Consider the following 22,105-nt stretch of genomic DNA (forward strand, 5'->3'; position numbering starts at 1 on the left):
TTCCCTCCCTCCCTCCCTCTCTTCCTTCATTCCTTCCTTCCCTCCCTTCATTCCTTCCTTCCCTCCCTTCATTCCTTCCTTCCCTCCCTTCATTCCTTCTTTCCCTCCCTTGGCTAGCCTCTGCATGCCCAGCCCAGTTCAACTAACAGAGAAGTCTTCCAGGGGTCTTTTGAACTTGTTTGCCTAAAATGGAGCCTAGGGAGAGGGGAAGGCCACCCCTGCCCCTGCTCCTTCTCTTTTACCTGTAGCTCTCCCCTCTTCCACCTTGGAGCATTGGACCTAGGGGTGTTTGTTTCTGTTCTGGGTTTTGTCCTCAGTTTCAAGTTTCCCCAAGGAGTTGAGCCAAGATGGCAGTCCAGAGATATGGACCTGGAAGTCCTGAGAAGCCTGGGTGCCTGAGACCCGAGACTGAAGGGGATTTGGGCTTGGCCGTGGGGCTGAGCTAAACTCTGCACCTTATAGCCTCCCCCTCCCCAAGGACTGAGGTGCTGTAGGTGGGGAGGGGGATTGGGCCTCCTCTCCGATGGGAGAGTAAATTTTGATGTTTGTGATTATATCTTTTTTTTTTTTTAACCCTCACTTCGTGCCTTAGAATCAATCCTGTAAATTGGTTCCAAGGCAGAAGAGCCCTAAATGCTGGCAATGGGGGTGAAGTGACTTGCCCAGGGTCACTCAGCTAGGAGCTGCCTGAGGCCAGATTAGGCCTGGCTCTCCATCCACTGAGTTACCCAGCTGCTCCTGTGATTGTATCTTTTGAAGTCAGTTCTTTGTAAAAGCTAATCTGTTAGTGGTTATCGAACAGGGACAGAGGGGTGCAGGGACGCCCTCTACAATGAATCAGCCAATATTTATTAAGCAGCCGCTGGGTACTCCCGGAAACCCTACTGACTGCTTGATAAAGATGGGAAGAACCAGAGAAGCCATCCAATCGAATCTGCTCTGACCCCCTCATTTTGCAGACTAGGACTGGGGCCTCGGACACTGACTATAACTGACTGGCATTGATAGAGCAACTGCTGTGTGTCACAATTGGGATCTCGTTTAATCCTCTCCACAGCTAGGGGCTGTTATCGTTCCCGTTTTACAGAGGAGGACACTGAGGCAAAGGAATCAAAGTGACTTTTCCAGGGTCACACAGTCAGTAGGTGTTCCAGGCCAATTTGAACGTGACTCCAGGCTCTGTCTGTGAGCCTTGGCCAGAGGGATCATGCATGCCTGGTCCCCCACCTTCTTTAGAGAACGGAAACCGATGCAGCGGCCCAATTCTTGTCCAAAGCTACAGCTGCTCAGCGCGGGACGCTCCCAACGCTCCCCGCGGTTTACAGGCCCCTCGGCTTCTGCCAGCCCCGGATGCCTGGCACAGCGGAATGGCTCTTTCTAGCTCCCTCCTGCCTCCTGCCTCCAAAGGCAGCCTACTACAATCCTTCTTGGGAGTCGAACTACATTTCCCTTGGGGCAGAAACTACGTTTCTAGGCGACGGCGTACGGGAGGGCGGGTCCTCGCGACCCAGTTCCCAAACCACAACTCCCAGAAGGTTCAGCCACCAACTCAACTCTTTCCGCGTGCGCCTCTTGACTTCCTGGTGACGCTAGACTACGCTTCCCGGCGTGCTCCATGACACCGCCCTCCCCTTCCCTATTTCTATTGGCTGTCCGGATCCCGTAGGCCTGATTCCCATTGGTCACTGCCGGAAGTTCCGGAAGGCCGTGGCTCCTCAGTTCCCTGGGCCGCGCGCTTTCTCGCCGCTAAGATGGCGGCGGAGCATCCCGAACCTCCCAAAGGGGATCTTCAGCTGCCCCCGCCGCCGCCGCCCCCGCCGCCGCCGCCCCCGCCGCCGACACCGTACGGCGCCTGGGCCGCGCCCGAGCTACAAGCCAAGCTGGCGGAGATTGGAGCCCCAATCCAAGGCGAGCCTTCCGCGCCGCCTCCGAGGCCCTCGAGGAGGCCCGGGACAGAGAAGGGGGAGACTCCGGGAAGGGGAAGGTTGAGGGGAGGCAGGCCGAGGGGGAGATCTCGGGTGGAGACCAAGGGGGAGGGAACTCGGGATGGGAAGAGACCTCGGGGGTGGAGGAGATCCCGGTTGGGGCTCAGGGGAAGACCTGGGGAAGCGTGCGGGGGAGGGGAACCCCTGACCAGGGCTGAAAGGGAGGGGAGGAAGAAAGTGGCCCGGAGACTAGCGAGGCGCACAGGTGGAGAAGCTGAGCCCCCGCTGCGTCCCACAACCCCGTCCCACCTCCGCTTCTTGCCGTCTACATCTGGTGTCAGTTTAGGTTGAGAAACAGGGGGCTCTTTTACTGTCCCAGGTGACAAAAAGGGAAAACCAGTCAGTCCCTCGACCGTTCTAGATGCCAGGACACTGACCTTCCCAAGGGGGAGGGACACTGTCTACACTGATGAGAAACCCTCTCGATCATTTAGGAAGGGAGAGAGCAACCTCTGCTGGGACAAGAGGACCTCCGCAGTGTTCTAGTGTTGATGCAGCAGAAAGGGAGGCGAGCTGCAGACAGGAGGCCCAGGGAGTTTATCCTGAGGGTGCTAGGGAGCCACTGGCATTTTTTGAGTCAGGAGTGGTCAGCTTAATTATTATTATTATTATTAATCATTCTTGTTTTAGAATTGTTCCAAGGTAGAATGGTCTAGACTGGGAAATGGGGTTAAGTGACTTGCCCAGGGTCTCCCAGCTAGGAAGTGTCTGAGGTCAGAGTTGAACCCAGGACCTCCATCTCTGGGCCTCATTCTGTCCACTGAATCACCCAGCTGTCCCGGAGTCAAGCTAATTTTTAAGCATATTAGTTTGTTCATTGTGTGGAAGTTTGTTTGAAAATTGCCCAGAGCAGAGATAAAGAGTCCCTGAATTAGAGCAGGGAAGGTGAGGAAGGGCTGAGATGTCATAGTAGTAGAATTAGATTTGATAACCAATTGTATCTGTTTGTGGGGCTGGGGAGAGTAAGGAGCTGAGGATGACTTCAAGTTTGAGAATCTGGGAAATGAAGGGGGGGGGTTTGGAAGTTCAAAAAGATGAGCCCCGCTGGGAGCATGTTGAGTTTTAATTGTCCATTGGAATAACTGGATCCATCAACCAATGGTTTTTAAATGCTTTTTATGTCCCAGGCATTCAAAGCCAAAGTGGAAACAACCTCTGTCTTTCTAGAGCTTAGGCTCTATTGTTTGAAATCACATTTGTATCCTTGTGTGGGGCAAGGCACAGGATTGGAATTGAACCTCAGCTTTAATCATTACAGTGAGCTTCTCAATGAAGACACTCCTAAGTAAATATAAAATATAAACAAAGTCATGGGGAGAGTCTCTAATAGCCAGGGAGTCCTCTTAGAGAAGGGGGCACTGGAGCAGAGCTGGGTGACTACCACCCCCTTTTCTTGATTCATGTAAGCAAGGGAAACTGTTAGAAGGAACCCAGAAAGCCCTGATAGACATTAGCAAAGGCTGAACTGAAGACCATAGGGACACATCAGAGGCAGAGGATTCAGAAGGGGCAGATTTGGGAAGTGAACAGCTTTCAGAAGGTCAGCGTTTGAAAATAGGATATGGATATTTGGACCAGGACCTAAGATGGAATGTATCTGATACCGTGTAAAGCATTTCTTTTAGGCAGCTAGGTGGTACAATGGACAGAGCCCTCTACTTGTAGTCAGGAAGACCTGAATTCAAATCCAGACTGTCCCTTCATAGTTTTGTGAACTGAGGCAATCACTTAAGTTCTGTCTGCTTTTGTTTTCTCAGCTGTAAAACAGGGATCATAATAATACCCACTTTGCAAAGTTGTTATGAGGATCAAATGAAGTGATATTTGTAAAGTGCTTAGCTCAGTGCCTGGCATTGGCACAATAGTAAGCACCAACTTAAATGCTTATTCCCTTCCCCATTTAGGAAAAACAGGTCATGGGTGGAATATACCTAACAAAGATTGGTAAGAATATATGTGCCTGGAAACCTAATCAAAAGAGTGCTAAACTGAAAAGGATAGGAAGGCAGAAAATTTCCTTTGTATGTCTACAAACTAGATGCTGTCAAGAGCAGCCATACTATTGGGAAACGAATAGCAATGGAGACACCAAGGGATTCACAGATGATAAAAGGAGCCAGTAATAAAACTTAGAGCCTTGGCTGTCTAGAGAAATTTCCAGAGTGTGGATAATAAGCAAGATGAACTAGAGAATCCAGCTAGGTTGTTAAGTAGAAAGACTAGTAGACATAGAGTCAGGAAGTCCTGAGTTCAAATTTGACCTCAGGCATTCTTTGACCCTAGGCAAGTCACTTGACCTTTATTGGTTTCAGTTTAAACATTCATCTGTGAAATGGGAATAGTAATACCACTTAACTCCCAGAGTTGTGAGGATCAAAGTTTTTTTTTGTAAAGTGCTCTGCAAAGCTTAAAGTCTTAAAGCCTAGCAAATTTGACCTTATGAGTATTATTGATCTTTGGTAGAATGAGACTCTGATTCTTGAATCCTTTATTTAGAAGAAATAGGATAGGCAAAAAGCTAGGAGAGGTGGAAAAAGCATAGTAGACGTCACATATCCTGGTCAGGAGGAGGATCTGGAGAAGCTGTAGGGATGAGGGGCTTCATTTATCTGGATACATTCTAGAGTGCTGTCTCTTCCAGAAGCCAGATAGGCATTTGTTGCTTCATGATCATATGACCCTTCCAAAACAGGGGTTCCAGCCAGGGGCAGTTGGTTTCTGGGTTTGATTCCTACTAATAAGGTGGTCTACCCAATTGTCAGGATGGATGGGATGAAAGTAATGATAACTTTGGGAAGAGGTGACCACACCACCTTAGAACATGTATTTAAGATGGCAGGGAAAGCTGGGGATGGTCTGTGGTGTACTCTGGGTCTGAGGAGAATAGATTCTGGTGTTGGGGAGGCCCCAGAGATAGTAGGTGTAACAAGTGGATCCCTGGGCCTCCAGGGAAGCTGGGAGGTGGGGTGGGGGTGGGGGTGCTTAGAGAGACCTACCAGCCAATTGTACGCAGTGTGGGAGAGCCACATCACAGCAGGTATAGATAGGGATGGGCCACCTCCCACATAGTGTCCCAAAAGTGCCCACGCTGAAAGCCTAAAAGCAAAGCTCAGGATGATAATGAGCTTTAAGTAAAAGGGATGTTGGGGACAGATGGGACAACAGTGATGGTGGACAGGGCAAAATGAACTCTGATTTGCTTGTTTTCTCTGCTGAGGAGAATCTTTGCAAAAATGGCTTAAAAGCTAAGAGCCCAGAGGAGTGAGGAGGTTGTAAGAGCATCCAACTGCCCTGGATGAGTTCAGGGCACTAGGCCTAAATAAACCATGTTCCAGCATGTTTGAAAGGACGGTTGAATGGGATTCCTGAAACATTGTCAGGGCTCTTAAGAGAAGGAGCCATGAGCTACAGGATTTGTAGAGGGAAGTATTCTCAAAAAGACAAGAGGCCACTGAGCTTATCTATTTCTGGCGAAACTCCTGTGTAAGTGTTCCTCTAAAGAGATCCATTTGTGAACATCTAGAAAAGGAAGTTACCTGACAGAGGACAGGGTTGTACCAGACAAGCCTTTTCTGGATAGGGTTACTAGCCTGAAGTATTGGCAAGAATGATTTACCTTGGTTTTAGCAAGGCATTTGACAAAATGTGTACAATTACGGTGGGAAAAGTAGAGAACTCTTTACTAGACTGATACAGTTGGATGACTTTGGAGCTGGTTAGCCAATTCCTAATGATTGTGAATGATTTTAGGGTCATTTGCACACCAGGGCTGAAGTTTGGCAACTTACACTTTTAATCAGTGACAAGGATCAAGGCCAAGATGGCAGGCGTTACTAATTGTTAGGTGACTTTGCCCAAAGAGATAGCTAAACTGTTGCATGCTAGAATCTTGAAGGTTTAGGCAGGCCAGAGCATTGGATTGACCTGACGTTCTGTAATTCAGTAGAGACAAGTGTCATATCTTAGCACTTGGTTCAAAAAATCAGCTTCCCCAAGAAGGGAGGAGGAAGGCATGAAAAAAGGTCATGTGGTTTTGATGGTACTCCATGTGGAGCTCTGAGTGTGCTGGGTGATGTGGCGGCCCAGAAAGGCAATGGGATTTTAGATCTTATTGAGAGTAGCACATCTTTCAGGAGGGAAACCCTCGTGAGGGTCCCTCAGCTCTATGCTCTGACTTGGTCAAAACACATCCGGAGGGTGGGATTTGCTTCTAAGAGCCACAGTTTCAAGGACATTGATCAGGGAGAGAGCAAACACTCAAGGAGGGCCTTGGAGTCTGTTCATGCAAAGATTGTTTGAAGAGAAGCTTATGGGGAATCGGAAAGCTGTCTTCAGATATCTGAGGTGGTGTCTTTGGACTGCTGATTGGGGTTGAGCCCAATGGGCAGCGCTTGGGTGTCAGGAAAAACTTCCTGAGAATGAATGTCCAGAGGTAGAATGGCCTGCCTGCCGGTTGGATTAATTGTTAATTGGTGAATTCCTCCTCTTTGGAGGGTTTAGGTAAAAGCTGGAGGAAGTAGAACATCCTTGTGGGGCAGGTTCTAGTATGACTGGCTGAGTCTGGGTTAGGCTAGTAACCAAGGCGGGTAATGGCTGGGGTCCTTTTTCCTCTTCTCTGTACCTCTCACATGCTCCTGGGGCCCCTCTAATTCTGTGATTCAGAGAGGGCTGTTCCTCCTCCTAGCCCAGTATGGCCTGAGAAAGGGGTCAGGTCATCATCACTCAAGTGTAAGTCAGCGTAGGGAGGAATGGGAGCATAGGAGACATTGGTGCAGCAGGCTCGAGAACAGTTATGGGGAGGAGGAGAACCCTTAGTCATTGAACTCAGCAACGCTCTGGAGGAAGTGGGGCCTCAACTGGAGCCTGAATGAAGACCAGGACTCTGCTGCAGATTCCTGGAGGCTGGAGAACCATGGTAGTCATCAGTTTGGTTTTTGTTTGTTGCAAGTCCTCCCAGGGCATCAGTGAGCTGTCTTGACTGTCCTCAGTCTCCTAGAACATACTTATCACATGCTACTTCTCTGAGGCCATTTTACATCCCCCTCCTTGCTTGTCACATCAGCTCTTTGGTGGCAGTGGCTGTCATTCTAAAGGCTTTCTGGGGTCTAGCATGCTGCCTTGCACAAAGAATTATTTTATTATTATTATTATTATTTTTTTTTTCAGTTTGAATTAACCTCTTCTTCCTTTCTTTTCCCTGCATTCTTATGTCCCCTCAGGAAGTCGAGAGGAACTGGTAGAGAGACTACAGACTTACACCCGGCAGGTCAGTGGCTGGCATGGAGGTAGTGGGGGGTGGGGGTGAGAATAGAAGTTTGGGCCCAGGGGGTAGAGCAGGGGACATCTGCACATAGCCACTGTGGTCTGATCTGTGTTTCTTTGTTGTTCCTCCCCAAAGACGGGCATCGTACTAAATCGGCCAGTTCTAAGAGGCGAAGATGGAGACAAGAGCGCTCCACCTCCCCCGATGGCAGCCCAGGTGAGTCTGGAGAGGAGGTCCAGGACCGAGGCCAGAGCCTGGATTATGCTCCCACTTAGGCTGGAGTGGCAGTGGGAACAAGACTCTCAGCTGAACAGGAGTTGACCCCAAAGAACTTAGGCTTATCTGATGGCCATAGGATGTCTGGGTGTAAGGGACCTTAAAGATCATCAGAGCCATTTCCTGATTCTGTGGTAGGAAATCCTGGAGCACACAGTGGAGCTAGCTGACTGCCCTGAAGGTACAAGTGTGTTCAGTGCTGTTCAGAAGTTGCTTGAGTACCCCATAGCTGGAAGGATGCCAAGGGGGATCACAAACATGGCCTGGGGGGCCTAGGATCTGGCCTTGGGCTGTGCTCCATTACTTGGGATTGTCTGGGGGTGAGTCACAGTTTCTGCATCTGTTGGTTGAAACTGATTAATTTAGAATCTCTTAGGGAGATTAGGGGTATCCACACATACTTCTATTAGAAACCAGAAAGTCATTCTGTCAATCAGAGGGACAAGAGAGCCTTGGAGAGAGGAAGCTTTGCCTTCCTCTCAGGTACAACTGCTAGAGTTGAGTCTCTTGCAGGCAGCCAGGAGTCAGTGTGACTGTCCTGGAGCACAGAGGGCCTCAGGCCAAGTCCCAAGCGTCAGAAAGGCCCAGCCTCAGCATCTCTGCTGAGTGATCGGTGATTTCCTGGTGACCAACTCTGATCCTTGCTTGGCTTCTCCAAAGAATTTGACCTGGCTGAGCTTTAGTCTCCCCTGGATTTGTGGCCTGGCCTTTCTGGAGCTCTGACTGTTTATTCATTCTTTTTGGTCTCCTTTTCCAGACCATGGGCTTTCCTGTGCCCCCTACTCCTTGCCTATGGGGGCTTCCCAGTCCCCTGGGTGGGCCCCCAGCAGTTTCTCAGTGACGGCCTCCCTCAATTTCCTTCTCTATGAGGTAATTCCTAGACCTCCAGGCCTGGCCAGCCTCTCTCCTGGCCAATAAGCTCATTGTATCCCAGACCTACCCCTGACTCTACCAGACAATCCTGTGTCTTTTCGTTATCCTTATTTTTCTGTTTAGTGTTAAAGAGTTTAGGCTTCTTGAATTGGGTTCACTTTTGATTTGGGGTCTTAATAATGTTGGGTTGATTGTTGAACGAGTACAACTGGGTTGTTTAGTAGAGGGCCTCGAATGACAGACAAAGGTCTTTACTGGTTGGATAGTCTAAATTGTTGCAGATGTCTGTTGTTACTCCATAGTGAATAGTGAGCTATGAAGGGTTTTTGAGGAGAGGCTTGTGAGCCCTCATTTATAATCTTGATAATTCAGTACAGCCCAGATTGGTGATATCCTTAGTATAGGAATTCTCCCTCCTCTCCTCTGACTTTGGTGGCATTCAGGAAGGGCTGAGAAAGGCCTAACTCCTCCTTGGCCTCCTGGGAGCCTCTGTTAGCCAAAGGCTTCTTCAGGCAGCAGACCTGTGATTGTTCTTCATCTGGATCCATGTCTTTCTGGCTTGAGAGCTGAGAGCCTTCTGGGCCCTGGATTCTGCTGGTGGAATCTTGGGGAAACTGAGGTCACTTCCCTCCAGAGAGTGTGTGTGTGTGTGTGTGTGTGTGTGTGTGTGTGTGTGAGAGAGAGAGAGAGAGAGAGAGAGAGAGAGAGAGAGAGAGAGAGTGTGTGTGTGTGTGTGTGTGTGTGTGTGTGTGTGTGTGTGTGTGTGTGTAGGGAGCTGTGATAGGTTATAGGTTCTTTTGCAGGAAGGGACCTTAGAAAGGAGAAAGTGGGCCCCTTTAGAGCAGGGGCCATGACTTGCCCATGGTCATTGGGGCAGTAAGTAGCAGAGTCTAGTAGCAGATGCTCAGAGGACTTTAGTACACAAAGCTTTGGTCACTCTGCAGGCACTTTCAAAGTGGTCGCTTGTGCCAGATTCTGTGTCCAGCCCTTGGAATAAAAAGAAAGGCAGGCCCTTCAAAATCTTCCTTGCCTTCCAAGACTGGACATCCTAATGGGGGAGGCAAGTAACATTCTCTCAAGAGTGGGAGGGAAGGCTCCAGGTCCTGGCGATGCCAGTGGCCAGGCCAGGAGACCAGGGAGGGGGCTGCTCTCTCACTGGAGGGTGAAGGGGTGTGGTGAGAACCATGCTGGGGTCCAGCAGAGCTGGAGGGAATCCTTGAGCAGATTTTTCCCCTCTTTCTCCTGAGTGGAAGAGGAAGAAGGAAGAGGCCTTAGGCAGGGAGGAGCCCAGTTAGGAAGTATTTGCAGTGATCCAAGGAGTGGCAAGAAGGGGCCTGTACTGACTCCAGGGAATGTAGGTTTTGCATGGTTACTTGTTACATGGTTTTTCCTGTGCCACCTGCCCCAGTGAAGGGGCCCACATGGATGCTGGACTTCTGGTTGAAAAGTCAGCCACGTAAGCTTCCAGTCTGCCTGGGACACACACTGTTCTTGTGTTGATGGGTGGCCTGTTCCCATTGAACCTCGATTTCTTTATATCTGTACAGTAGAATTAGGAACACTTGTATTCTCCCCACTGCAGGATTATACTTCTTAAAGTGCTCTGGGAATGGACCAGTCTAGGACCTTGTCAAACATTCTAGTCCCAGAACCTCTTTATGCTCTTAAAAATGACTGCGGACCCCTCTCACCCAAGAACTTTTGGTTACGTGGGTTGTGTCTTGTATGTCGTCAGTATTCAAAAATGAAATGTCTGATGATGATGATGAGAATAGTTTTGTCTTGTCAGGCCCCCTGAAGGGTCTCCAGACTCCCTAGACACGCTTCTAGCTCACTCAGTGCCTTTTTTCTTCTGTAGCTCTCTGGAATCCCCCTGCCTCCTCCACCCATGGGGCTCCCACCACTGCAGCCGCCGCCGCCACCACCTCCACCGCCACCACCAGGCCTAGGGCTTGGTTTTCCCATGGGAGTAGGACCACACCCACCGAATTTGGGGCCCCCACCTCCCATGCGGGTGGGTGACCCCGTAGCCCTGTCTGAGGAGGAGCAGCGCCTGAAGTTGGCCCAGCAGCAGGCCGCTTTGCTGATGCAGCAGGAGGAGCGGGCCAAGCAGGAACGGGCCAAACAGGTGAGCCTCAGCAGCGGGAGGAGGGACTCTGGATGGTGACCGGGCATGGAGAGAGCCCACTCAAGGGCATCCCCTCCTTAGAGGTGGGGCAGCACGGCTCAGGCACTGCCTTATTGGCCAGACTTTCCAGAGTCACTGTAAGTTGCTTGTTCCTAGCAAGTGGCATCATTCTGCTTTCCCAGAAACACTTCTTGTCCTCCTCAGCCCACAGCATTTTTCTCCTTGATCTTCTATTTTCTAAGCACATTCTGTAATTTGAGCAAGTTTGATGGAAATAAGACTCAGTTCTTCCTAGAAGAAGACCCCTTCTCAGGAGGCTTTTAAATGCATCAATGAAACGCATGGGTTTGAAAAGGAAGCCAATTTATATTGAAATACAGGATGGCAATATTTTAAAAACAAGCTCATGGACCCCAAGTGAAGCACTCTTATTAGAAAGTGAACTACAAGGACAGCTAGGTAGCACATTGGCTAAAGCACCAGACCTGGAGTCAGAAGGTCCTGAGTTCAAATCTGGCCCGAGACACTTCCTAGCTGTGTGACCCTGGGCAAGTCACTTTACTCCCATTGTCTAGCCCTTACTGCTCGTCTGTCTTAAATAGAAGGTAAGGTTTAAAAAAGAGAGAAGAACTATGAAGCAAGCTCTTGTTAGACTAAGGAATCTGGCCTCTGATGCTGTGTGACCCTGTGTGGGCAAATTCCTACCTTCTCAGACTTTCAGTTACTTCATCAATAAAATACAGACAATAAAATAACACCTGCCTTACAGGTTGTTGTGGGGCTCAGATGACGTACTGTGAGCTCTGTTCATTCATCCGTATTCACTGCCTTCTGTGTTCATCGGAGGCCTGTTTCAGCAGGCCTTAGACCTACCATGCCAGATATCAGTGTCGTGCCCAGGTTTTCTGGGGGAGGTAGAAAGAAAGGCATTTCTCTGTCTTCAGGACATTCACTTTATTGAGATAAGAATGGAGCGTGAAACATTTCAGAATGAAATGCAAGCAAAAGCCAAGTCGTGTGGTAACAAAGTATGAACGATGGCTTTATTCTGTTTTGGTGGCAGATCCCTGGACATTGAGGTTCCATCTGTTTTCCAGGGGGAAGGCGGGATGGTGCTGGAATGGAGTACTGACACGAGGCCCCACGGGAGCTAGTTATTGCTCGTGCCCCATAACAGTAGTGTTTGAATGAAAAAAAAAATGTGCTTGCCCCTGGCTCTCTGCCAGATGGATGTTCTTTCTGTAACTTATTTTACTCATTTCAGTCCATCAAGATGAATTTTTCTTCCTGTCCCTTCCCTCCTTTCCAAAAATGGGGGGGGGGGCGACCCAATCCTGGTAACAAATAGAGGTAGTTAAGCCAACCAGATTTCCATGTTGGCTGTGTCCGTCCGTGAGTGAATTAGTGGGGAGTCTAGCACGTTGTTTGTCATATCAGGCAGAGTCTTAAGTCTTTGAATTTTAAGTTAAGTCTTGTCTGCTGACATCTCCCCACTTCAGGCAGCTGTGTTACTGGAGCAGGAACGGCAGCAGGAGATGGCCAAGATGGGTTCCTCTGTTCCTCGGCCACCACAAGACATGGGTCCCATTGGAGCCCGGCCCCCAATGGGTCCTCGAGGTAAAAGCTTTGAAATGGAGAAGAGTGTTTGGGGAGGCAGAGATGAAAGACAAGTATTTCTCTGGAAGTGTCTATTTGTGGGTTCTTTTTCCTGATGCTGGATTTCTTTTTCTCAAGTTGCAGCTCCTGTAGGTCCCCCACCCCCTGGGGTCCCTATTGGAGCTCCAGGCCCCCGTCCTCGGGGTCCCCCACCTCCACCCGGAGAAGAAAACAGAGAGGTAAGATTGGATCTTCTGATGCATGGAGAGAAAACTGTCCAGTTATGATGGCCTATTTCTGGGGTCTAAGAAGCTGGGACTTGCTCCACTAATGATAGATGATTGCCTGAGCTTTGTCTCTGTCTCTCTGTCTCTGTCTCTGTCTCTCTCTCTCTCTCTCTCTCTAAACCCTCACCTTCTGTATTGGAAGCAATACTGTGTATTGGTTCCAAGGCAGAAGAGTGGTTAGGGCTAGGCAGTGGGGGTCAAATGACTTGCCCAGGGTCAGACTTTCTTTCTTTTTTATTATTACTATGACCCTTGTAAGAGTTGAAGGAACTGAGTTTATCTAGTTTTTCAGAGTATGAGGGTTAAGGAAAAGAGAATAACTGTTTGGAAGTATTCAAAAGCCTCTCATGAAGAAGAGGCTTTTGGCTTCTTTTATTTGGTTCCTGAGAGCAATGGGAAGGAATTGTGAAGAGGCAGATTGAGGATTGATGGAAGGGGTAATTTGCCAGTGATTAGAGTTGCCAGCAAGTGGAATGGGCAAGTGAGCCCTCTATCTCTGGAGATCTCCGAGCAGTTTAGTGGATAGAGAGCCAGCCTAGAGACCAGAGTCCAGGGTTCAAATGTAGCCTCAATAATCTTCCTGTGACCCTGAGCAAGTCACTTTACCTCTATTTCTTAGCCCTTACTTCTCTTATGCCTTAGAATCTATGTATTGATTCTAAGATGGAAGGTAATGGTTTTTATTAAGGGGGGGGAAAGTTATGGAAGAATGAGTACATGAGGAAGATAATAACAGATGAACCCAGATAAATGGGAAAGACAGGGCTTGAAGCTGGGGCCCAGACCCTGGCCTTTTTGGTGAGAAGCATCAGGCCCTCTCCTCCTCCTGAGTGACCCTGGGTGAGAGAAAACCAGCATCTTTGTCGGTAAATGAGGTAAAGTCAGTAAGTAGGGCCTGTGCTTCCATCCTGTTGTGGTGCTGGGCTAAGGAACGGCTGCTCCCATGCTCTGCACATTTTGAGATGATAGCTCTGGGTCAGCATTCTGTGAGGCCCACAGAGGCAGAGATCATTTTGTACAGTCTGAGGTTTGGAAGGGGCTCTACATGTTGCTAGTCCAAGCCATACTTGACCAGCGTTTGTGAGGCTGAGATTTTCAAGGTTCTCCGTGGCGGATGGTAACAAAGGGACACTTTGTAGACGTAAGGCCCCTGTGATCACTCCCTCTCACCAAGTGTCTTTGGCAGACGGATGACCCCAGTGTGGGTCCCAAGATCCCACAGGCTTTAGAGAAGATTCTGCAGCTGAAGGAAATTCGCCAGGAAGAGCTGATATCAGTACATGGTGAGTGTCCTTGAGGATTGTAGCGAGAACCTAGAGAGGTAGAGAGGGATTCCCAGCCACCCCTCCCCTCCCTCCCAGACATGGAGAGAAGAGAAGCAGGCTGTCATTTGAAAGGAGTCTTTTCTTGCCAGCTCTTAAAACAATAGAATTTCAGAGAGGGGGACCTTTGTCATGGGGTTTGTCGGATGTCGTCACTTTATAGCTTAGATCAGTCCCAGAGAGCTCATCCAGACAGCAGGACTAGAACCTCTGGTGGCCAATTTCTTGGCCAGCACACTTTCCTCTCTTGAGATCCTTCCTTTCTGGCTTGTAGATGAAGAGGACATGGAGACAGACACAAGGTCATCCCTGGGGGTCTCTGCTTCTGAGACTGAGGAAGACACGGCGTCTTTCTCTAAAAAGGAGGTGTGTGACCACTGACTCCCAGACTTGTCTTCTGGAAGGCAGGGGGCTGTGGGCCTTCTGAGGGCCTATCCTGGGGCTTGGTGTGGGCCAGTGAGCGCAAGAGCTCTGTGTTGGCCAAAGGAAGGCTGGCCAGGAGAGGTGGGTTCAGGTCCTGGACAAGGGGGGTAGTGGCTTGACTGCCCTCTTTTGGCTTCCATTTGGCCATAGAAAAACCGAAAGAGACGAAACCGCAAGAAGAAGAAGAAGCCCCAGCGTGCGGCCGCAGGGCGTGGTGCTGCCTCTGGGAGCCCTGGGGGCCGTGAGAAAGAGGCTCCTCGCCCCCGTGGCACAGATTCTCCGGCTGCTGCCGTAGAGATCGAGTATGTGACTGAGGAGCCTGAAATCTATGAACCCAATTTTATCTTTTTTAAGAGGATTTTCGAAGCTTTCAAGGTACAGGGGGCATCTCTGGCCAGAGAAGAAGCCAGGGCCAATGGGGGAGGAGAATAAGGGGACATGTGTGCTTGGAGCATGGAAAACCCTTTTCTCTTGTGTGCTTTGCCCAACAGCTAACCGATGATGTGAAGAAAGAGAAAGAGAAGGAGCCAGAGAAACTGGACAAGCTGGAGAACTCCACAGCCCCCAAGAAGAAGGGCTTTGAGGAGGAGCGCAAAGACAGTGACGATGATAGCAGTGATGATGAGCAGGTGAGAAGGTGGGAAGGATGGGACTTGGCAAGGTGGCCAGAAGAGTGGCAGGGGCAGGGGAAGGGTGGTGGCTTCAGGCTCACGGCTCACTCCACTCTAGGAGAAGAAACCTGAGGCTCCCAAACTCTCTAAGAAGAAGCTACGGAGGATGAACCGTTTTACTGTGGCTGAGCTGAAGCAGGTGAACCTGGGCTGTTGGCATGGCCTGGGTAATGGGCTTGGGCTGGGAGGGATCCCTTCATCCTTGGAGGAAGGGGAGAATGAGGTTGGGTCCAAGTGTTTGCAGGCTTGCAAGCTAATGTCCTCCCTGTATGGATCTCCCAGCTGGTGGCACGGCCAGATGTCGTGGAGATGCATGATGTGACAGCCCAGGACCCCAAGCTATTGGTGCACCTAAAGGCCACGAGGAACTCTGTGCCAGTGCCACGCCACTGGTGCTTTAAGCGCAAATACCTGCAGGGCAAGCGAGGCATTGAGAAGCCACCTTTTGAGTTGCCAGATTTTATCAAACGAACAGGAATTCAGGAGATGCGAGAGGCTCTCCAGGAGAAGGTAAGAGCTGCTACCAGTTCCTGGGGCAAGTTCTATAATGCCATCAACCAACAAAATTCCAGCCACTGGGCAAGCTATTGTTCTTGATTTGGAGCTGACTTTGTCTCATCTTGGTACATGGCTGCCTGAAGCTGGCTTTCTTGGATTGGAGCCTCATCAGCTCCTGACGTGAAGCCCAATATTTGTTTTTAAGAAGCCTGTTTCTTTCTTTTTCTTTTTTCCTTTTTTTTTTAACCTCTCTCTTAAAACCTTCAGTTTAGAGGGAACAAGGAACCACCTCAGAGGTAACACAGTGTCACCTAGCTGTAAGCATGGTGGGAAATGCAGGTAGACCCAATTCATTGAAGGATAAGACCATGCTTATGTCTCATGGAGACTTCCCTGGGAAGTCCTGAGAAAGGTTCCGGCTTTCATGCCTCCATCCCTCTTCCTTCCTGTGGTTTCACTTTGGTCTAACATCTGATTATAAAATCAGGTTCCCCAACCCCAAAGCCTCATTGCTGAAGATAACTGATTTGGGGCATTCACATTGGCTTGATGCCTTTCTCTGGTCAGTTGTAGATGCAAAAAGGATGGGAGACTTTTCTGCTTAGGTAGATGGAGGCCCTTTTCAGTCTCCTTTGCTTGATCTTCATTTGGGGCACACCCCTGAGCTGCGGTATCTCACAGGCCTCTGTCCTGGGCCCTCTTCTCTTTCCCCTCTCCATCTTACTTCACCTGGTGACCTCCTCAGTTCCCAACGATTTAATGACCATCTCTATGCTGAGGATTCTCAGGTTTGCCTTTCTTGCCCCAACCTGTCTACTAACCTCCAGTGTCTCATCTCCAACTGCCTTTCAGACACCTGACATCGATTGTCCAGTAGATGTTTTGAACTCAACTCAATCCAAAGCCAAACTCAGTATTTTTCCTCCAAACCTTCCCCTCTTCCTTCCTTCTTGCTATGGAAGATACCACCATTCTTTCAGTCCCCCAGTCTCGCAACTTAGGTGTCACTCTTGACTCTTCCCTCTTTTCCCCCTCTGTATCTGATCTGTTGCCCAGGCCTGTCAATATTACCGTTGTATCTTCTCTCCCATGTATCTTTTCTTCCCTCTGGCACTGTCATTGCCCAGGCATAGGCCTGTATCCGTTTATGTTGGGACCATTGCTTTGCTCTCTGGGTAGGCCTGCCTGCCTACCTGAAGTCTCCCCACTCCAACCCATTCTCCACTCGGCTGTCAAACTGATCCTCCTGAAGTGGAGAGCTGACCCTGTCATGTACCCCCTCCCTTCCTAGTCTTCTTAGACCTTCCCCTCTGCCCAGGCCACATACTCTCTGATCCAGGGACATCGAGTCCTGATTCTGGGTGTTTTCTCTGGCCATCTCCCATGCCTGGGATGTTTCTCCCTTGTCATCTCTGCCCCTTGGCTGCCTTCAAGTCCTAGCTAAAATTGCACCTTCAGCAGGAAACTTTTCTTGGTTCTCTTTAATCCCAGAGCTTCTCCTCTGTTGCTTATTTCTAATTTATCTTAAATAGATCTAACTTGTACTCTGTTAGATTGTGAGCTCCTTGAGGGCATTTCTTTTGTATCCATAGCATCTGGCACATAGTAGGTGCTTAATAAATGTTTATTGATTCATCTACTATAAAGGTCCAGACCTAAGAGGGGCTGGACTTTTTATATACTCTGATGGAGCTGATCTAGGTGAATAGCTCCCATAACATTAGACTTCTGGCTCCTTATCCAACAGGAAGAACAGAAGACCATGAAGTCAAAAATGCGAGAAAAGGTTCGACCCAAGATGGGGAAGATTGACATTGACTACCAGAAACTCCATGATGCCTTCTTCAAGTGGCAGACCAAGCCAAAATTGACGATTCATGGGGACCTTTACTATGAGGTGCACAATTTGGAAGGGAGACTGGGGACCTCTGAGAGCATGTAGTCCACAAGTTTCCTGAAGGCGACCGGATTAAAACTTGTCCTAAGTCACTACCTCCCAGCCCCCAGCCTTTTCTCTGATCTCCCTTCAGATGGGATAGAATCTAAGTTTTCTAATGGAGTGGTTTTTAGAAAGGGAGGGCAGATTTTACATTTGAAAGGATAATGTTTTTAGCTTGAAGTCTTTGGAAACTGGATTCAGGTTAGATTATTTTAGAACAAACAGTAGATTTGGGGAGTGAGAGTAGGTAATTTAAGTTCTCCCTGGCCTTTGACATATATTTGAGAATCATCTCTGGTCCCTGGCATGCCTTCTTTCCCTTCTTTTCTTTAGGCTTTCCCTTCTTTAGACAAGACCAAAAATGTTTAGTGATTATAATCTGTAAATAAAACCAGGCAGCCCTGTTTCATCCAATTCTCCTTCAATGGAACCCTGTATCCAATACAGATAGTAATTTCTCCTTTTCTTTCCCACGATCTCTCTCTCTTGAATGCCTTAATGACTGGTTCCTGATACTTTTTTCTTTTCCCTCAGGGGAAAGAGTTTGAGACTCGACTGAAGGAGAAGAAGCCAGGAGATTTGTCTGATGAGTTGAGGATTTCATTGGGGATGCCAGTTGGACCAGTGAGTGCCGGAAAAGTGCCAGGATGGGCTGGTTGGGGTGTCTCTGCCATGGGCAGGGGTGGGATGGTGTTCTTATTGCAGTCTCTCATCCTCAGAATGCCCACAAAGTGCCTCCCCCATGGCTAATTGCAATGCAGCGATATGGACCTCCTCCTTCCTACCCCAACCTGAAGATCCCTGGACTGAATTCTCCTATCCCTGAGGTGATTCATACGTTCCTCTCTCAATTCATTCTTAAGGGTTTGCTATGATCCAGGCACTGGCTGGGGATGCACAGAAAAAATCACAATAGGCCCTGCTCTCAAGGAGCTTCAGTTCTATTGAGGAAAACCACATGTAGACATAGAACTGATCAGTAACAATAACAGTTACTACAAAGTACTTTGGGGTGGTGATTAGAGCACCAACAACCCTGGGTTCTGTCCTTGTGTCCTTATTCGTTGGGAGCCCCATCAGGGCAGGGCTGACTAACTCCTCATTGCCTCCCTGGTCTCTCTCAGAGCTGTTCCTTCGGTTACCATGCTGGGGGCTGGGGCAAACCTCCTGTGGATGAGACTGGGAAACCTCTCTATGGAGATGTGTTTGGAACCAACGCAGCGGAATTCCAGGTATGGCCCTTGCCCACCCTGGGCCTTCTTACCTCAGCCTGAGAGAGGGACAAACCAGAGTGTACAGATTTCTTCTGTTCATTGATTGGCAGCCAATAGAGTGAATACCCAGAAGTTCACTTTTTGAATCACATTGAGCTAAATCTCCAAAGAGAAACCCTGATTAGAACCATTTGTCTGGATCCAATAGAGACCCTCAGTAGAATTTAATAAAACACAATTAAGGGGCAGCTAGCTAGCACAGTGGGTAGAAAACTGGGCCTTGAGCTGGGAGGTCCTGGATTCAAATATGACCTCAGACATATAGCTGTGTGACCCTGGGCAAGTCACTTAATCCCCCATTGCCTAGCCCTTACTGCTTTTCTGCCTTGGAACCAATACATAGTATATTGATTCTAAGACAAAAGGTGAGCATTTAAAAACAAACAACACACAAAATTAAGAAGTTTGCTTGATGTGCTCCTAAAACTCTGCTGCCTTCCTTTTAGGAAGGAGGGAAATAATCATGGCTTAAAGGCATGCTGTGGGCCAGGCACTGCACCTTGGAAAATGAGCAGACATGCTCCTCTGATCATTTTGGGTCTGCCACGCAAGGCATCATCTTGGGTGTCATCCCAGGGGTTCTCTTTCTCTTTCTCAATATTCATTGGTTAGCGAGCTGCTCTGCAGTCATTGGACAGACAAAAGTTGTCTCCAGGGTTTTTGGTTTCAAAATTTTTGCTATTTCAAGTGAATTCCCCTCTTACAGTATTTTCGAGCACATAATTCACATAGAGAACTCCTTCCTGGTGGATCCATTTCATTCCTTGTCTTTGTTGGGTTCGTCTGTCATGCTGCCGTCAGAGTGTGCCTGCCTCCCCAGTGGGGCTCTGGGATTTCTTGGAGCCTGCTACCTATTGGGGGCCATAAAGCATTTGTGGTCTTCAGTCCTCCCGAGGTCCTCTGGTCTTTGTTTCAGACTAAAACAGAGGAAGAAGAGATTGACCGGACTCCTTGGGGGGAGCTGGAGCCTTCTGATGAGGAGTCCTCAGAGGAAGAGGAGGAGGAAGAGAGCGATGAAGATAAACCGGATGAAACAGGCTTCATTACCCCTGCAGATAGGTATCCCAGACCAGCCTTTCCTTCAGTGGGCCCTGGAGACCATTATCTGGGTTCTTGGCTTCTCCCACTAACACTGGTCCTCACTCTCTCCTCAGTGGTCTCATCACCCCTGGAGGCTTCTCTTCAGTGCCAGCTGGGATGGAGACACCTGAACTGATTGAACTCAGAAAAAAGAAGATTGAAGAGGCTATGGATGGGTGAGCTGCCTTTTATCTCCTGGCTGGGCATCATTCATGGTGTACTTGCCAGGCTCCCCTCCATAGAGAGGAGAGCCTGCCTGCACCTGGCTTTTGGACGCCAGGCCTGGCCTGCTGTGCACTATGCCATCCCCTAGTGGTCTCTCAATTGACTGTTTGCTTTTGGTTGTGTTACTTCTCCGTGACCCCATTTGGGGTTTTCTTGGCTAAGATACTGGAGTGTTTGGCCATTTCCTTATTTTCCAGATGAGGAAACTGAGACAAATGGGGTGAAGTGACTTCCCCAGGGACACCCAGCTAGGAAGTGACTGAGGCTAGATTTGAACTCAGGAAGATGAGACTTCCTGACTTCGGGCCTGGTGCCCTAGCCACTGCACCACCTAACTGCCCAGTCAGTAGTAGATAATAGAATTAGGGACTTGAGCCAAACGTTGGGCCCCGGCCTGCCTTGGCGGTTTTGGTCCTTACATTTTATGCTGAAAACTTGCAGCCTCAGGCTCCCTCCCAGGGTAAACTTGGTAAACCTGGCTTCACCCCCCTCTCCTCCAAGTTCCTGTGGATGGTGAGGGTGGCTTGGGCCATGTTTCTCCTTGGTCACTTCCTTGAGCTGATCCCAACCTCCTCCTCTCTGCAGCAGTGAGACACCCCAGCTGTTTACTGTGCTTCCCGAGAAGAGGACGGCCACCGTTGGTGGAGCCATGATGGGTTCCACCCATATTTATGACATGTCTACGGTGAGCATTGGGGGCAAGTGGGAGCCTGGGAGCCCGGTGGGGGGCTCCTCTGAGACAGGGAGGTTTTGACTCCCTGTCCTCTGCAGGTGATGAGCCGGAAGGGCCCAGCCCCTGAGCTACAAGGGGTGGAAGTGGCCTTGGCCCCAGAGGAGTTGGAGCTGGATCCCATGGCAATGACCCAGAAATATGAGGAGCATGTGCGTGAACAGCAGGCCCAGGTGGAGAAGGAGGACTTCAGTGACATGGTGGCTGAGCATGCCGCCAAGCAGAAGGTAGGGGCAGTCCCCTCCCCAAAATGTGCTATGGGCCCAGGTATCTGCCGGCCCTTGCCTTTATCTCCTTTCTCTCTCCCTTGTAGCAAAAGAAGCGGAAGGCTCAACCCCAGGATAGCCGAGGGGGGAGTAAGAAATACAAAGAATTCAAGTTTTAAACCCGAAGACTGGCCCATGTCTGTCCTCCTCGGACCCTGCCTTTGGTTCCTCAAGATTCCAAGGACTCTTCATTTCCATGTTCTTATTTCAGACCCATTTTGTAAATAAAAGTTTTTCCCTCCCAGGGAAAGGATGAATCTATAATGGCCTTGCCTGCATCTCCCTAACCTGTGACCACCTCCTCTGAGGGAGGGAAGAGAAGGCGAAGACAGGCTTTGGGTGTGAGGCAGGAGAACTCAGGGGTGCCAGTTTTCCTGGTTGGGCCTGAACCCACTCAAAGATGGCCTCATGGGATTGGGGCCTTGGAACTGGGGGTGAGGGTGAGGGTGGGGTAGGTGGTGGAAGAGATAAAAGGGCCCTTGAGGGATGAGAAGGCCAACAGTGGGGCCTCCACAGCCAGCCAGCAACAGGGACAGTGCAGAGGCTGGGCTCCAGGCTTCCAGGAGGAGGCTCCAACCCTGTGCACGGGAGACACTGGGCCGGGGAGGCCGTGGGCTCCAGCCCTTTAGGAGTTGGGGGAGATGCTGGGCTCCAATCCTTTCGGGGTTGGGGGGGGAGACTTTAGGCTTTTGCCTTTAGAGGGGGCAGGGGCTTCAGTGCTCTGGGGAGGTTCCAGGCTCCAGCCCTGAGCCGGGGGAGAAATTGGGTTCCAGCCTGGAGGGGGGCGTGGCTGGGGCCACTCCCGAGGTCTGCTGGCTTGGGGGAAGGTGGTGAATGGGAGATCCTGAGGGCCAGGAGAGGGATTAGGTCGATCTAATCCGGGGCTATTTGCGTGTTAACTGGCTCCTGAGCCCCTGCAAAGGGGATTAGGGCCGGGCTGGCTTTGGGGCTGGGGGATTCCGTTGCGACCTCGGCCCTGCGGCCTCCCTCCCGCCCGAAATCTATCTCCTGGGATGGGCGGGGCCTCCGCGGAGCGCTCCCGCAGCGGCGCGCCCCCATCCCCACCCCCACCCCGGGGAGTGGGCCCGAGAGCGAGGGAGGGGGTGGTCAACGGCCCAGCCGGGAGGTGGCGCTCTGCTCCTGCCCTCCCCAAGGCTCCAGTGGCTGGCCTAAGCCCCGCCCCTTGGAGTTCAGGGGCGCGCCCCCGCCGGAGCCGCGGCCCCCAGCGGGCGGGCGCGAGGTGGCTCCTCCGCGCGTGCGCGCAGCTCC

The 22,105-nt window shown here is 50.1% G+C and overlaps 1 protein-coding gene across 1 annotated transcript; it reads left to right on the forward strand.

The window, feature by feature from the left end:
- Positions 1-1,751: 1,751 nt before the first annotated feature.
- Positions 1,752-21,097, forward strand: SF3B2 (splicing factor 3b subunit 2). The gene is made up of 21 exons (XM_044680090.1): positions 1,752-1,908; positions 7,205-7,251; positions 7,384-7,464; positions 10,256-10,525; positions 12,025-12,142; positions 12,260-12,360; positions 13,595-13,691; positions 14,005-14,096; positions 14,304-14,528; positions 14,645-14,782; positions 14,883-14,963; positions 15,107-15,334; positions 17,070-17,219; positions 17,796-17,885; positions 17,981-18,088; positions 18,386-18,493; positions 19,452-19,594; positions 19,690-19,791; positions 20,426-20,525; positions 20,612-20,797; positions 20,884-21,097. Exons 1-21 carry the CDS (start codon positions 1,752-1,754, stop codon positions 20,953-20,955), a joined length of 2,694 nt encoding a protein of 897 aa, XP_044536025.1. The 3' UTR covers positions 20,956-21,097.
- The last annotated feature ends 1,008 nt before the right edge of the window (positions 21,098-22,105 follow it).

The sequence above is a fragment of the Gracilinanus agilis genome, chromosome 6 (genome assembly GCF_016433145.1).
Source record: "Gracilinanus agilis isolate LMUSP501 chromosome 6, AgileGrace, whole genome shotgun sequence".
Classification (NCBI taxonomy): Eukaryota; Metazoa; Chordata; class Mammalia; order Didelphimorphia; family Didelphidae; genus Gracilinanus; species Gracilinanus agilis.

What these genes read in the sequence shown, in the direction of transcription:
- SF3B2 (XM_044680090.1), top strand. Translation starts at nt 1,752, where the DNA reads ATGGCGGCGGAGCATCCCGAACCTCCCAAAGGGGATCTTCAGCTGCCC. An exon ending in ATAGCAGTGATGATGAGCAG is followed by an intron (nt 14,783 to 14,882) that starts GTGAGAAGGTGG and finishes ACTCCACTCTAG; the next exon opens with GAGAAGAAACCTGAGGCTCC. An exon ending in ATATTTATGACATGTCTACG is followed by an intron (nt 20,526 to 20,611) that starts GTGAGCATTGGG and finishes TGTCCTCTGCAG; the next exon opens with GTGATGAGCCGGAAGGGCCC.